The following is a 15737-nucleotide window of genomic DNA, read 5'->3' on the forward strand; positions in this document are numbered from 1 at the left end:
ATAAGTTAGCTCGTGCTCTTAGAGAATACAGAGAAAAACGTAAGAAAGCGAAGCACTGTGTAAACTAGCTAAACAGCAGGGGAAAACAGTATTCTTACCAAAGTCATGGGAAGACTTTGGTAAGAATACAGTCATACCCCGACTTACGCAAATCTGGAGTTATGCAGTTTCTTATATGTACGTATTCCCATCCTGCTTCACGCCTCACCACTAGTCGTATCTTTCAGGCGCCAGCCGCATTCGCCAGTGTTGCACATGCTGTGAACAAGCAATGTGTTTCGCGCAGTCTCCATTCATACACGATTTTTATAGTCTACAAACCTTGTGATTATTTAATGTTATAATGAAGGGGATACAAATCCTTTGATGTTTATCTGCCAGTAAGCGAAACTCTATGAACCAGGACTAAGATCTATGAGTTTCATACCGAAAAACTATCAGCAAATCCAAGTGTAAGTAACCACTTGGTAGTACAACACCAAGGCAACTCGTATCAAAGGTGGAGCAAGCTCCCTCACTATCCTTGATATTTTCTCATAATGTAAAAACACAGCCCCTAGGGGATGTAATACTGTAATTACATTATGAGGAGAGGTCACTACCCAGACCAGTTTCAACCTCTTTTGAGGTCTCATCAATGAGTAGGTAGACCTGGAAGATAACAACGTTTAAGTGAAAAGAACTTACATACCTTCACTATATGAATGCCATAAAGGTGTGCCTGTATATTATTACACAGAATAAAAGCCAAAAGGCTATTTTTCTGGCAACCTTAATAATAATGAAGGGGATACAAATCCTTTGATGTTTATCTGCTAGTAAGCAAAACTCTAAGAACTAATAAACATCAAAGGATTTGAATCCCCTTCATTATTATTAAGGTTGCCAGAAAAATAGCCTTTTGGCTTTTATTCTATATTTAATGTTATGCTCTTGATAAAAAATTTATCACATAAAAAATAATAATGTCATCCAAAAGAAGCAAGTCCAATTCTTCTACAGCTAGCAAGAAAAGAAAAACATTGACTTTGGAAGGAAACTCAACATTATTAAGGACTTTGCTAGCTCACAAATTTTCATTTGTGAAAATTTGTGAGCTAGCAAAGATCTACAGGAATCCACAGTAAGAACAATCTTAAAAGAAAGGTTTACAGATTTTGGAGGACATAGATTCTAACGAGGAATGAATTGTAGCCACAAGGCAAGGAATAAAAAAATCATTAGCTTGTTATGAAGAAATTTTGCATGACAAGAAAAAGACATTATGCCGTCAGATGAATCTATTTGATTTTATGAAACCATCGACATCGAAATAATTTTCTTTTTTTTTATGTACGAAAAATTACAATTATGATTATATTTCTTAAAAAATATAGGTGTTTTTTAAACCAATTGTCCCAATTGTATGTTTGTATATATAAATTAAATGCAAAATTATACCCCGAGTTATGCGAATTTGGCTTATGCGTTTTTTTGTTGGTCCCACCTACCGCGTAACTTCAGGGTTTTACTGTATTGAAAATAAATATCAGGAAAGTGGCAAAATATTCTGGAGATTATTGAAAAAGCTTAGAAATGGAAGAAAGTATACTGTAAAAGGATCAGAAATGATCAACATGACATGAAAACTGAAGATAAAGATATTCTAGAAGTCTGGAGTAATTGCTTTGAGAGACTGCTAAATGAAACAAGCAATGTCAGCATGATGGTAGAAAACTCCCAATAGGAAAGCAGTTAGGAATACATACTTGAAGTAGAAAAAGTCATAAAAAACTGAAATGTAGAAAGGCAGCTTGAGTAGATAAAATTCAGCCAGAAATGCTTGAATAGGGATATATAAAAGTTTTACAGTGGCTGTATTACATAATTCAGTAGGTCTAGTTAGAGGGGCGAATTCCAGATGATTAGAAAAGAGCTCATAGTACCCATACACAAAAAGAGAAATAAAACTGAATGTGAGAATTACAGAGGTAATTTCCCTACTGAGTATTCCTGGTAAAATTTATGCAAGTATACTTGAGAAACAGTTGAGAAGGATTGAGGAAGGGAAACTTGGTGAAGAACAAGCTGGATTCAAGCCAAGCAGAGGTTGTCAGGATCAGATTTTCACTTGAAGACATATAGCTGATAAATCTTGGGAATATAACAGAATTTGTATTTAGATTTCGTTGATCTAGGAAAAGGCACATACATGCAAAGAGGAAAGCTCTTCAAAATACTAGTTATATGGTGTAAATAGCATATTATATCAAGCAATACATAGTCTTTATTTAAGCTGCAAGTCAGCAGTAGACTTGAAGGAAGGTTGAGGTAAAATCAGGTGTGCGACAAGGGTGCATGTTTCCACTGTTATTTATTAACTATGGAGACCACATTATGAAAGAAAGTGGTATTAAATCTGATATGAAAATTGGTGATGTTAATCTTAGCTCTTTACTTTATGCAGAGTATGTTATACTTCTGAATAAATCCAGTACATGTCTGCAAGATTCCCTGACTAAATTGAATAATTGTAATAAATTTGGTATGAAAATCAGCATTAAAAATACAAAGATAATGAAAATAGGCAGAAACATTGAAAACATCAACTGCATCCTGAATGGTGAACTTACAGAGCGAGTAAAACATTTCAGCTATTTAGGCACAATTTTTAGTGAAGATGGCAAATTAAATATGAAAATAGACAACAAAATTAGCAAAGCTGGTATGGTAGGAAGTGAGCTGAATGAATTTATATAGAATAAGAAAGAAATTAGTCAAAACACTAAATTAGCTGTATACAAGACAGTGTTCAAATCAATTTTAACATATGGGTCTGGCAGCTTGGTTAGAAATCAAACATTTGATCAAAGACTGGAGACCACAGATATGAGAGTTCTGAAAAAGATTAGTGAAGTGAATGAACAGATGGCATCAATAGCAGTATCACATTAAAAATGAGGATATTAGGAAAAAACTTGACATTGTTAGCATACAGGAATGTGTTAGTAAAGCTAATCTCAGGTAGTATGGTCACTTAAACAGAATGGGAGAGGATAGATTAGCAAAACAAGTATTCTCTGCCAGGTTGGCAGGAAAAAGACTAAGACATAGGTGGATTGATACTGTAAAAATTGCCTTAATATGCTGACAGAAATATAAGATCAGATAATATTAGAATCTTGACATTAATTTGGAGAAAAATTGTTGATCAGAAGAAAGTAATGGTATAAATTTTTCATGTAGTACTATCATAATTATCCTGTACATCCCTGAGGGTACACCATATCAGGAATTTGATGATGATGAAATTGACTGCATGGTTGTGCTATGAGAGAAAAATCAATGCTAGATTCTGGTTCATATTTCCTAGAGGACAAACGGTACACTTAGAAGGGTCACTTAGGGGAAGAGATCTCTAGTGTCAGGGTTATCTGGTATTTTGATAGACATCTGAACAATTTGTATAAGATCATTTGGTGAAAGCATGTCTCAGCACTATTTACTTGACTTGTATAGTTGGAAAAGGAAAGCCAGTTGGAGTTGTGAACATTAAAATTTTTAAGATTTTATACTTGACAAATTACATTCTTGCTTTACTCCTTTACCCAAGCATAAGCAATTCAAGTAACTTCACAACCAACTGCATCGGTATCCTATAATGCAAAAAACAGTACATAACATTTGTAACTTTGTGGAAAAACATTCTACTTTCAAGAAGATGATCTTCTATTAAGAAAGCTGGACTGGAGAAAATGGACATTTGAAGAAAGGAAATCAAAAAAGTTCAGAATAGTTGGTGGCATTAGAACAACAGAGGCAATTAATCTTGATAGAACTGGGGGTTTCACAAAAGATCAAAACATAAGATTCCAAGGAAATTAACATGCAGAGCAATTCCATAAGTGTGAGCTGCAAATATGGAAAATTCACAACAAATAATTTTTGAGTAGTTATTCATTAGAAATAAATGTATTTATTTATTATTTATATCAGCTATTTATTTGAAATGAATAGTCATGAACTATTACAAATATCAAGAAATTCACAGTGTAACTGTGAATTTCTTCTGTAACTGTAAGACAGATAAGCAGACCATTGCAGCAAGCCTTAACTGGTAATTATGTGAAGAGAAATAATGTAATTATTTCTCTTCATGTAATGTAATGTAATTATGTCCTTATATGGGGTCTATTGATTTTATTTTATTTTTTTTTATGGTGCAAAAACATCAAGGGTCATACTGCACCAGGACACAGGTCACAGCAATACAATTGGTTAGCAGGACAATCACAAACATCTATGCTCTTGGCAGGATTCGAACCCAGAGCCTCTTGGCTGGAGAGCGGATAAGCTAACCACTCACCCAACCAGGCTTGCATGGAGTCTGCAATGAGGCATCTGTGGGCATTTTTAACAGCTGAAGGTGAGCACAGATTAAGCAGAGCACTCACTGGTGCATTCACACTGACCAAAATTTATATGTGAATTAAAGGTATGTGGGTTGTCAATAAAACAATTAGCTTAGTTCCACTCATTAGATTAGCTGCAGCCAAGAATAGAAGCGCAGTTATTTCTTCTGGTTTCCTGTTAGATAACTTTCTTTTTCTTTAATTAATTTTTATCCTTCTAGACAAATTGAAACAGTGTCAAAGATAATTTGTGTCCCAAGTCAATGTCCAGGTGAAATGGCTGTGAGAAGGGAAGTGACAGAGTTGAAAGAGGCATTGTGATAGGATGCCATGTTGCAGGCCAATCTGTTTACAAATTAGACCATCCCAGGTCAACAATCAATGATACCATACTGAGATGTAAGTGAAGAGAGTTAACTGCAAGTGTTACCCACCATTTTTTGGCCAACATGTTGAATATAAAGTTCAGGCTTTCACTGGAACATGAATCTGCACAGAAACATTCAGAACCAAGGCTCATAACATGAGCTTCTATGGTTGGGCTGCAATATGCATACCCCACATTACCCAAATCAATATGCAGCATCACCTTCAGTGATGTTGCATATTGGTTTGGGTAATGTGGGGTATGCATAATGTGGGGGTATGTCTATGCATACATGCTCTTTGCATCACTCAGTGATGCAAAGAGCATGTACAGTCAGACATGGAAGTTTGGAAAGCTGTGTTATGGAGTGATGAATCATGCTACACCCTCTACCATGCAGATAGAGGGATTTGGGTGTGGCAGATGCTCTGTAAATGTCTCTTACCAAAGTGCATAACCCCAACTATGAAATTTGGAGGTGGCAGTGTGATGGTATGGTTCTCTTTTCTCCTGGTTTGGCTTCAGACTATTTGTGGTGCCATGAACACTAACTCCAAGAGGTATCTGAACATTCTGGAAAATGCAATGCTTCCTACTTTGTGGCGTTTCAACAGAAATGACTATTGTCTCTTTCAGCAAGACAATACACCATGTCCAAGGCTACTACTACTGTAACTGTGTAGTTTGTGGACATCACCACACCACACTTGACTGGCTTCTACAGAACCCTAGCAAACATCTGTGAGATGAACTAGAGTGTCAGGTGAGGTCAAGAGACATCTGCTCCACAATAGTCCAAGAATATTACATGCCAACAAGAAGAACAGTCCAAAATTACCCTTAATCGCTATTGTACACTTGCGAATCTCCCATAGGATTGCTGCAGTCATCACAGCAAAAGGAGATTCTACATCTTATAAAGGTGGATGGCATGGATGTTTGATCCTCGCACAATGGTGTCTCCTTAGAAAGAAGTCTCCATTGACTTCTTTCTAACAGTGTACAGTAATGGATTCTTCACTATGCTATACACATATAAAACTATATAATTATACATTCATATTTGAGAATTTGTGGTTGAACATTTATTCCAGCTACTTTTTCACATTTCAGATCCAATTTCTGACATTTTCTACCTTTCATATCAAAACAACATACTTATGACTGTATTACTCTTGGATATTTTCTTCCACTGTGCTGTTGCAGCTCATTTCACTTAAAATAAGTTTTCAAAATAATTAATTCAGACACCTGAAATATCCTTTATTCAGTTTTTATGCCACTTTATTATCTCTGAATTCTTTTGTAGTATACTCCTTTCTCCACTTCTAAGCTTTTTCCAACAGTCTCCAGATCATTTTGCCACTTTTGTTATTTTGATCTTCTATATTCTTACCAGTCTTATGATGGCTGTTGTGTTTTTCCCCGTATTCTGTGAAGCACAATGATGAATTTTACTTGCTAAGAATTTCCATGTTAGGACTATCTCTTTAACTTCTTGTGTACACCATGATCTGATTTTCTAATGTTAATTTTACTCTTTTTTTTTTCTAAATTTTTCCTATAGGTCAAGAATTAATTTTCATATATTGTTCAAATCTCTAATAAATACCAATTATTATTTTTTCCCTTTATGTTGCTCTTTCTAATGACCCAAAAAATCTCTCTACTTCTTACTAAAATGAAGTATCTGTAACACAATAAACATAAATAAGTTTCATTCTTCAATTTCCCATTTTAAAATTTGCCTAGATTACTGTACATTTAACTAAATCAGCAACTTAAATAAATATAGAATTTCTGTAATTTCTCTGCTAGTTACACTTTTTTTATTATTGGTGCTTCCTTTGCTGATAGAGAGTATTCAATTCTTTAGAGTTTGAGGTAGTTCTAGTAGCTGACTTTTCACTGCTTGCCCAGAAGAAACAGCACAGCCCTTGTTTAACCAAATAATGCAATAGTTTTCATGGCATTTGAATTTGTTGTACTATCACGTGTGTGTGTGTGTGTGTGTGTGTGTGTGTGTGTGTGTGTGTGTGTGTGTGTGTGAACCAAAACAGAATACCATTTGTTCACTGTGTCCCAAGCTGGTCATCCTTGTTCATTGAATATCCAGGTGGATACTTAGCAATGAAGTGACTGTGGGAAGATGAGGATTGGACATTAGGTCAGTAACCCTGTCAGTTCTCTAAATTTCTAACAGACTATATAGAGGTCTCCTCTTAGTTATCTAGTTAAACTCAAATTAAGCATGGAAGTAAATACCAGAATAAGCAATGTTGGTGAGAACAGAAGTCTGGTGTATTAAGTTATAAAGAGTAAGAGGAAAATTAGCCAAAATATCAAACTAGCAGTATATAGGAAGGCAGTGTTCAAACCAATTTCAACATATAGATCTGAGAATTTTTTTTTTTTTTTAATGGAGAATCCATAAGAGGTTGGTTGATAGCACAACAGCCAGCCTGGTTGGCCAAGTGGTTAGTATATCTGTTCTCCAACCAAAAAGGCTGCGGGTTCGAATCCTGCTGTGGGCATGGATGTTTGTGATTGTCTGTGAAATTACTAGTGGTGGTGGTGTGCAGTAGATGGTGTTAATGTAGTTGTAGTTCATTAGTTGGTGGATTGAGACAGAGTTGTAGAGTAGATGCCTCCCTTGATGAGTCTTTAGACTCCGAGGTCACGTAATAATAATAATAATTAACCTATAATATACTAGTACCGTGGATGAACAATAATGAACGTGTTCACATTTGACTTAAAAAACTGTAGATTGCATTCCTAGTGAAGCACATATGATGGGAGACTATTGCAGAGGACAGTAGAAGGGATGAACAAAGAGGAAATGTAATTTGTTCTGTGGGTTTGGAGTTGAACTGTGATAAGTATTGGTCGGCTGCTGCACGTGTTTGGATAGATTTGCAAGAGGGTCTGTGTGGAAAGGGGGATTGCCAATGCCTATTGTGATAAATAGCAACCATAGAGGTATTTATAGAAGATACAGGCTGCAAAGACTGAACGCCTGTGCGAAAGTGAGTGGAGTGCATTAGTGAGAGATGGGTCATCAATCAATCTAAATGCTTTTTTTTTTTCTGTATAAAATTCAGTATTTTTAAGGAGCTCTTACAGGCACCACTCAGGTGTGAGAACAGTATTCAATGGTCAGGCAGATTTGTGATTTGTATAGCGTCAGGAGCTGTTTGGAGTTAAAGTAATGCCTCAAATGGAAGAAAAAGCGTAATTTTTTGGATACAAAGAAGGCAATATTTGTGATATGCCAAGAAAGAGGTGAGGTTAGAGTTATTTCAAGAAGGTAAATCTCATTTTAAATAGAGATTCAGGTACTGTCAAGGGGAAAGCCTGGAAGAACAGGGTTCTTTTTTGTAGGAAATAATGCACAGCTGTTTTGCTAGCATTCAAGTTAACAAGGTTATCCTAACCAGATAGTAGAGGTTAGAATTCTGCAGGTTGTGGTGATTTGTGCTTTACAAGGATTGTAAAGTGAAAAGGAGTGCAATATTCTATCATCAGCAAAATTGTGTACTGAATTGGCAGTCAGCTGGAGTAAATCATTTATATATAGAAGGAAGAGTGTGGCCAAAGAACAGAACCTTGTGGGACCAGTATTAGTAGTATAGACAGAAGATATGGAGATATTCACATCACTCAGAGAGACTGCAATCAATGAGCAAAAAAATTTCATTAAAGTTCCAAGGAAAATTAGAAGTGAATGGATAAAATCAAAAGCACAACAATATTAAAAATAAAGATATTAGAAAGGAACTTGACATTTCATTAGTATTTAGGATATCTAAGAATAGCTTAACTCTGTTGATACATTCTTAAATCTTAGTAATATCAAATTTATTTAGCATACGATCAGTTAAACAGAATGGGGACAGAAAAGGTTAGCAAAATGTTCTGATGAAAGAATGACAAAAAACAGAAAAAGATCAAGTTCTATACCAATTAATGCTGTTTTAGAAGACTGACATGAAGATAACATTGGAAGAGAGCTGATAATATTGGTGACCTGATAAATAAAGAATTTCTTTAGAAGAAAGCAGTTGATAACAAGCAGGTGATATCATCATCATCAAATTCCTGCCATTTACCCTCAAGGGGTGTACAGGATATGACAGTACTATATGAAAAATTTACATCATTACTAACTTCCTATCTACAATTTTCCTCCAAATCAGTCTGTTACTTGTCAAGACCCCAACATTATCAGATCTTATATTTCTATCGTCTAAGGTACTTTGTACCGTATCAATCCACCTATATCTTGGTCTTCCTCTGGTTCATTTTCCTGCCAACCTGGCAGAGAACACTTGTTTTGCTAATCTTTCCTCCCCCATTCTGTTTAAGTGACCATACCACCTGAGATTAGCTCTGCTAACGCATTCCTGGATGCTGACAACATCAAGTACTTTCCTAATATCCTCATTTTTAATATGATATTGTCACTGATGCCATCTGTTCATACCTCTAATCTTTCTCACGGCTCTCATATCTGTGGTCTCTGGTCTTTGGTCAAATGTTTTACTTCTGACCCAGTTCTCAGATCCATAAGTTAAAACTGGTTTGAACACTGTTTGAATACAGCTAATTTAGTGTTCTGACTAATTTCTCTCTTATTCCATATGAATTTATTCAATTGACTTCCTACCATACCAGCTTTGTTGATTCTATTGTCTATTTCTATATTTAATTTACCATCTTCACTAAAAATCGTACCTAAGTAGCTAAAATGTTTTACTTGTTCCACAGGTTCTCCGTTCACAACAAAGTTGACATTTTCAACGATTCTGCCTATTTTCATTGTCTTTGTCTTTTTATTGCTGATCTTCATACCATATCTATTACAACAGTTATTCAATTTAGTCAGTGAATTTTGCAGACTTGTAGCGGATATATTTAGAAGTATAACATCGTTTGCATAAAGCAAGGAGCTGACATTAACATCTCCAATTTTGAAGTCATGTTTAATACCACTTTCCTTCATAATGTGATCCATATAGATAATGAATAACAGAGGGGATAATGTACATCCTTGTCTCACACCAGATTTAACATTAAACCATCTTCCTGTACTTCCTTCAATTCTAACTGCTGACTTACAACTCAAATAAAGACTAAGTATTGCTTGATATAATGCCCCACTGACACCATATAACTGTAGGGTATTAAATAGCTTCTCACTTCACACTTTGTCATATGCCTTTTCCAAATCGACAAAACTTAAATACGGATCTTTGTTATATTCCCATGATTTCTCCACTATTTGTCGTAAAGTGAAGATCTGATCCTGACAGCCTCTATTTGACCTGAATCCAGCTTGATCTTCACCAAGCTTTACTTCCACAATTCATCTCAACCGTTTCTCAAGTATACTTGCATATATCTTACCAGGAACACTCAGTAGGGAAATACCTCTGTAATTCTCACATTCAGTTTTATTTCCCTTTTTATATATGAGTACTATGAGAGCTCTACTACAATCATCGGGAATTTGTCCCTCTGTCCAGGCTTTCTGAACTATGCAGTGCAGCCACTGTAAGACTTTTATACCACCATACTTCAGCATTTCTGGTCGAATATCATCTACTCTTTCTGCCTTTCCACATTTCAAGCCTTTGATAGCTCTTTATACTTCAAGTATGGATATGGATTCCTGACTGCATGCCTGGTCACTGTTTTTTACCACTGTCATCACTGCTCGTTTCATTTAGTAGTTTTTCAAAGTAATTACTCCATACTTAAAGGATATCTTTTTCTCCCGTTTTCATGTCACCTTTATCATCTCTAACTCCTGTTACAGCACTCTTTCCTCCATTCCTAAGCTTCTTCAAAAACCTCCAGAATATTTTGCCACCTTCTTGATATTTATTTTCTATGTCCTTGCCCAAAGTCCTCCAATGACTTTTGTTTAGCTAGTTTTACACAGTGTTTAGCTTTCTTACATTTGTCTCTGTATTCTCTAAGAGCACAAGCTGACTTATTTGCCAAGAACTTTTGATACGCGTTCTTCTTTTCCTTCACTGCCTCTTTAACTTCACGTGTCCACCATGCAGCTCTAATTTTTCTATCCTTGCAGACAACTTCACCACATGCCTCTCTAGCTGAATCAATCAGGGTTTCTTCAAGGCTTGCCACTGAATCTCCAAGGTTTGGTTCCTGTTTTCAAACTCTTTCATTTTTTCTTGAATAATCTTTGTGTATTTTAGTCTACAGTTCACATCTGAGAGATGTTCAACTTTTATTAGTTTTAAAACTTTCTTACATGTTCTTCTTTTCAATATGAAATTCAATTTTATCCTGCTTAAGACTAAATAGTGATCACTTCCAATTTCAAATCCTCTGTTCACTCTGGTGTCCTGCACCAGGGAGAAAACATCACTATCAACAATAACATAGTCAATGAGACTTTTCTTATTCCTTGCCTCTTCTCTCCATGTGAATTTGTGCACATTTCTATGTTGGAACATGGTGTTAGTAATAACCAGTCCATGTCCTGAGCAGAAATCCAACAGATATTTGCTATTATTATTAGCTTTGCTCTTTTCTCCAAATTTTCCCAAAATATTTTTGTATGTCTGATAATCATTTCCTACTCTGCTATTTAGATCCCCAACAAGGACCAATTTTTCCAATTTCATTGTGTCAGTTGCTATTTCTAAAGCCTCAAAAAATTCCTCCACTTCTACTTTAGTAGAACCTTCTGTGGGACCATACGCACAAATAAGTCTCACTGTCCAGTTCCCCATTCTCATATTTGCCCACATTACTCTACTTGAGACTGACTGTCATTCAAGTAGATTAGCCTCATATTTTGTGTTGAATACTATGGCTACTCCTTCTTTTCCTTGATTGTCATTGCCTGAATATAACATTTTGTATTTATTGCTTAGAAAGATCTCACCAGTTTTTGTCTTTCTTGTTTCAGTCACCCCTATTATGTCGATCTGGTACTTATCTAATTCCTCAGCTAGCTCCATTTCTTTGCCATTCAGGCTTCTTCTGTTGATAGTACCGATCTTAAACTCTGGTGATGCTGAGTTGGGGTGTGTTTTCAGATTTGTTCCAGTAGCTGACTTTTTGCTGTTTGCCCTGGTTCCCTGGCGAAAACAATGGGGGCCTTGTTTAACCGGGCAACGCCCCAACCGGCATGAAATTTTGTACCTTCATTTTGTATATTGGTTTAAGCCAATAAGAATACAATTTGGTCGGCTAAATCCCAAATTGCCAGCCCATCCTTGTTCGTTCAGTATCCAGGTAGATACCCAACAGGGTGCACCACAAGAAGGTGAGGATTGGACGTTAGGTCAGAAGCCCTTGTCAGTTCTCTGCATTCCTTTAAAGGCTATGTGGAGGTCTCCTCTCAGTTATACAGCTTTGATCTTTAAGCAAGGTGATAATGAAAACTTAACTGTGTTGGACTAACATTTGAACTAACAAATTTTGTCAAATGTTGCAAGATGCAACATTTGTGGCTTCACACCATAAAATGATGATGCATTGGAATTTGTCAAAATGATAAAGAACTGTATTAAATTTTGAATTTTTTAAAATAAAATTACCAAACTCAAGAGAAAATTTCCTTCTCTTATGCATTTAACTTTCAAAATCTTCAATTAAAAAAAAAATGTTTTTTGAAAAAAAAATAAATAAATAAACTATGCTACCAAAAAAAAACTAAATCTATATAAATACTCACCAATGCCAGTCTTTAAAGCATTACTTAATTTAGCTACTGGAAACTTAACATAGACCGATGTGCTATAAAAAAAATAATAAGGTAAATATATAACTTCACATAAAATTGAATTTTTATTTAAATTAAGAGGATATTAAATCCCACATTGTTTTAAAACCGAATAAGAAACTCAAAGATTGGAATCAGAGAGTTTCATGCCGAATATAGATTATATTGCCGAAATGAAGCCTATTGGTTCTTTATATTTAAGTAATTTTTATTTAATTTTAATATTCTTGATCACATTCAAAATAAAGGGCTAATTATTTAAAATAAGGTTCTAAAACTGAGTTATTTAGGATGGTATAAAATATTATTTACAAATTTTATTTTCATAAGTGGAGACTTTAAAAAGTGCTATCAACCTAACAGAATTCTTAAACTTAATGACTTATACAAATTAAGTGGATATTGAATCCAACATTATTTCAAAGCCGAATATATAGAAACTACAAGAGTTCCGTGCCAAATATAGAAACTATAAAAGCATCGGCGGATCCAAGCTTTTAAGATGTGAAATTTAAATCATTCAACTCATATGGGAAAGGATGACTTCTGAATCACTTCAACCTGAGTATTTTACATCTGGGTCTGGCTCCCACTGATGAGACCTCAACAAAGGTCGAAACCAGTCTGGGCAGTGACCCCTTCCCATAATGCATAGCATCATACATGTCTGCAGGGAGATGTGCTTTTCGTTAGAGAAATACTAAGGGAAGTAATCAGAACTTACTCCACCTTTATCCATGAGTTGCCCTGTCCTGAAAGGTTGCTTAGGCTTGGATCTGCCGATACTTTTATAGTTTCTATATTCGGCATGAAACTCTTGTAGTTTCTATATATTCGGCTTTGAAATAATGTTGGATTCAATATCCACTTAATTTGTATAATTTTGCATCGCCGAAGTGAAGCCTTTTGGCTCTTTATTTCATTAATGACTTATGTTATTATGTTTAAAAACTTATGTTATTTAAATAACCTGAATCAAATTTAATGATGTGATATTTTTAAAAGCATATGGAAAGTTCATTAAACATAACTGCAACAGTGCATGTGTGCGTGTGCACACGCGCATGTGTGTGTGTGTGTGTGTGAGCTATTGTTTTCCTGCTATGGCTTGTACCATAGCAAGGAAAGCAATTCACTGAATGGAATGATAATTAAACACAATGAGACTTATTTGTGCTTAGGATCCCACAGAAGGTTCTACCAAAGAAGAAATGAGGAATTTTTTTGAGAGACATTAGAGAAGGCAGCTAGCGCAATGAAAAAGGAAAAGTTGGTCCTTGTTAGAGATCTAAAGAGCAGAGTAGAAAATGATTACTGGACATATAGAAATGTTTTGAGAAAATTTGCAGAAATGCACAAGGCTAATAATAATGGTAAATGCCTGCTGGATTTCTGTTCAGGACATGGATTAGTTATTACCAACACCATGTTCCAACATAAAAATGTGCACAAATTCACATGAATAGAAGATGCAAGAAATCTGAACTATTTATATCAAATGATTCAACTAAGATAAAATTCAGCAAAATTATATATTGCAATAACAACTTCATTCTGGCTGAATGGAATTTAATAAAATTCTGGATTTAGTTATTTAGGATGTAAGGACATTTCCTCAGTTGCTTTTAATTTGATCATTTATACTGACAAAGTTATTCAAATTGACATTAATAATTTCAAACTGGCTCAACAGAATTTAAAGAAATTTGGTATTTAAGATCTCTCTTAAAATTTCTCAGTTTGTTTAAATTTTGATTACAATTAGACCATTCATATATTTCAGTATACTGAGATGAGTAGCAATGTCACAGACAGAAAGACCACTGATGTGACACCCAACTACCATCCCACATTAGAAGTCTGTCAATTGAGCTGAACATGGCATCTTGACATCAAGTACAGTGTAAAACATGAAGTGCATCCCACTGTTTATTACCAGATTATGCAGACACTCCCTGAATATTTGCATGTGGTAGTATCTGGAAAAGGTGTCCAAATACTTTAGTCAACATCATGTATATCATGGAAAAAAAGAAAACACTTCAAGAAAAATATTGAAGTAACTTGCAACAAATTTATTTTGTGACAGATATATATTTGTGATAAACATCACTAATTGTTTTTATAATGACGGTGTCTCAGATGCATCATCATGAAAGCAATGGATATATGGACAAATGAAAAGTCAATTCTGAATGAATTCAAAATGTATTACAAATACAGTAGAACCTTGGTTGTCGAACGACTCTCATCTCGAACAAATCGGTTCCCGAACATATTTTCCGAAACAAAAAACGCACTGGTTTCCTGAACAGGCAAACCGGCAACCAAGTGCTCTGCAGGCTGAAATGTACAGCGGGAGAGCGTCAGTTACGCCGCAACCTCCGCTCAGTGCAGACACCTGCTCAAATTTGCAGTGCCTTTTCATGATTTTCTTTGTGTTTTGTTGTTTTTTTATAAATTATTATTAAATAAGCCACCATGGGGGGCTGAAGAAGAATGGTGATAACAATATAGCGAAAAGAAAAGTTGTTAGAACCACGATAGAGGTGAAAAAAGAAATCATATCCAAACATGAAAATGGCATTTTTGTCTCGGATCTTGCTATGCAGTTCATATAGTAGCAAAATCAACTATCTGTACAATACCCAAAAATAAAGATCCGATCAGCTTTCATCTATATTTTATCTATTTATTATATTTATTCATTTTGTGTAAGATTTTATGCATTTTCATTGTTTTTTATACGATTTTATGCATGAAATACTGTTATAAAGGTTTAAATAAGCAATCATCTGGGGTTAATCATCTCGACAGCCCGAATTACCACTTAGCCAAAAAATTAGCGGCCACACTCAAGGAATTGGTAGGTCTTTCCCCTTCCTGCATAAAAAATACACAACATTTCATAAACAAAATTAAACACATTACACTCAACGACCAAGATTTATTAGTCAGCTTTGACATAACTTCCGTTTTGACCAATGTCCCGATCAATGATATACTATCTTGCTCTTACAGAACATATTTCAACATGACATCACAGCCCTCTTTGCCCACGTACTTCGCTCCGGATATTTCGTGTGGCAAAACAATTTTTACCTTCAAAAGGAGGGTACAGCCATGGGCTCACCACTCCTCCCACCAATAGCTAACTTTTATATGGAAGACTGAGAAACGAGCTCTAAAGTGAGCGTGCCTAAAGCCCAAAATT

The 15737-nt window shown here is 35.2% G+C and overlaps 1 protein-coding gene across 2 annotated transcripts in view; it reads right to left on the reverse strand.

The window, feature by feature from the left end:
• The window catches only part of IleRS-m (Isoleucyl-tRNA synthetase, mitochondrial), a 384064-nt gene that overhangs the window by 278740 nt on the left and 89587 nt on the right, over positions 1-15737 (reverse strand). For both annotated transcript variants that reach the window (XM_090403396.1, XM_090403397.1), the window contains exon 7: positions 12476-12537. In XM_090403396.1, coding sequence (XP_090259522.1) covers positions 12476-12537 — 62 coding nt within the window. The remainder of the gene's footprint in view (positions 1-12475; positions 12538-15737) is intronic.

The sequence above is a fragment of the Typopeltis vanoorti genome, chromosome 14 (genome assembly GCF_054136105.1).
Source record: "Typopeltis vanoorti isolate ZY-2024b chromosome 14, IOZ_Tvanoo_1.0, whole genome shotgun sequence".
In the NCBI taxonomy this organism is placed as follows: Eukaryota; Metazoa; Arthropoda; class Arachnida; order Uropygi; family Thelyphonidae; genus Typopeltis; species Typopeltis vanoorti.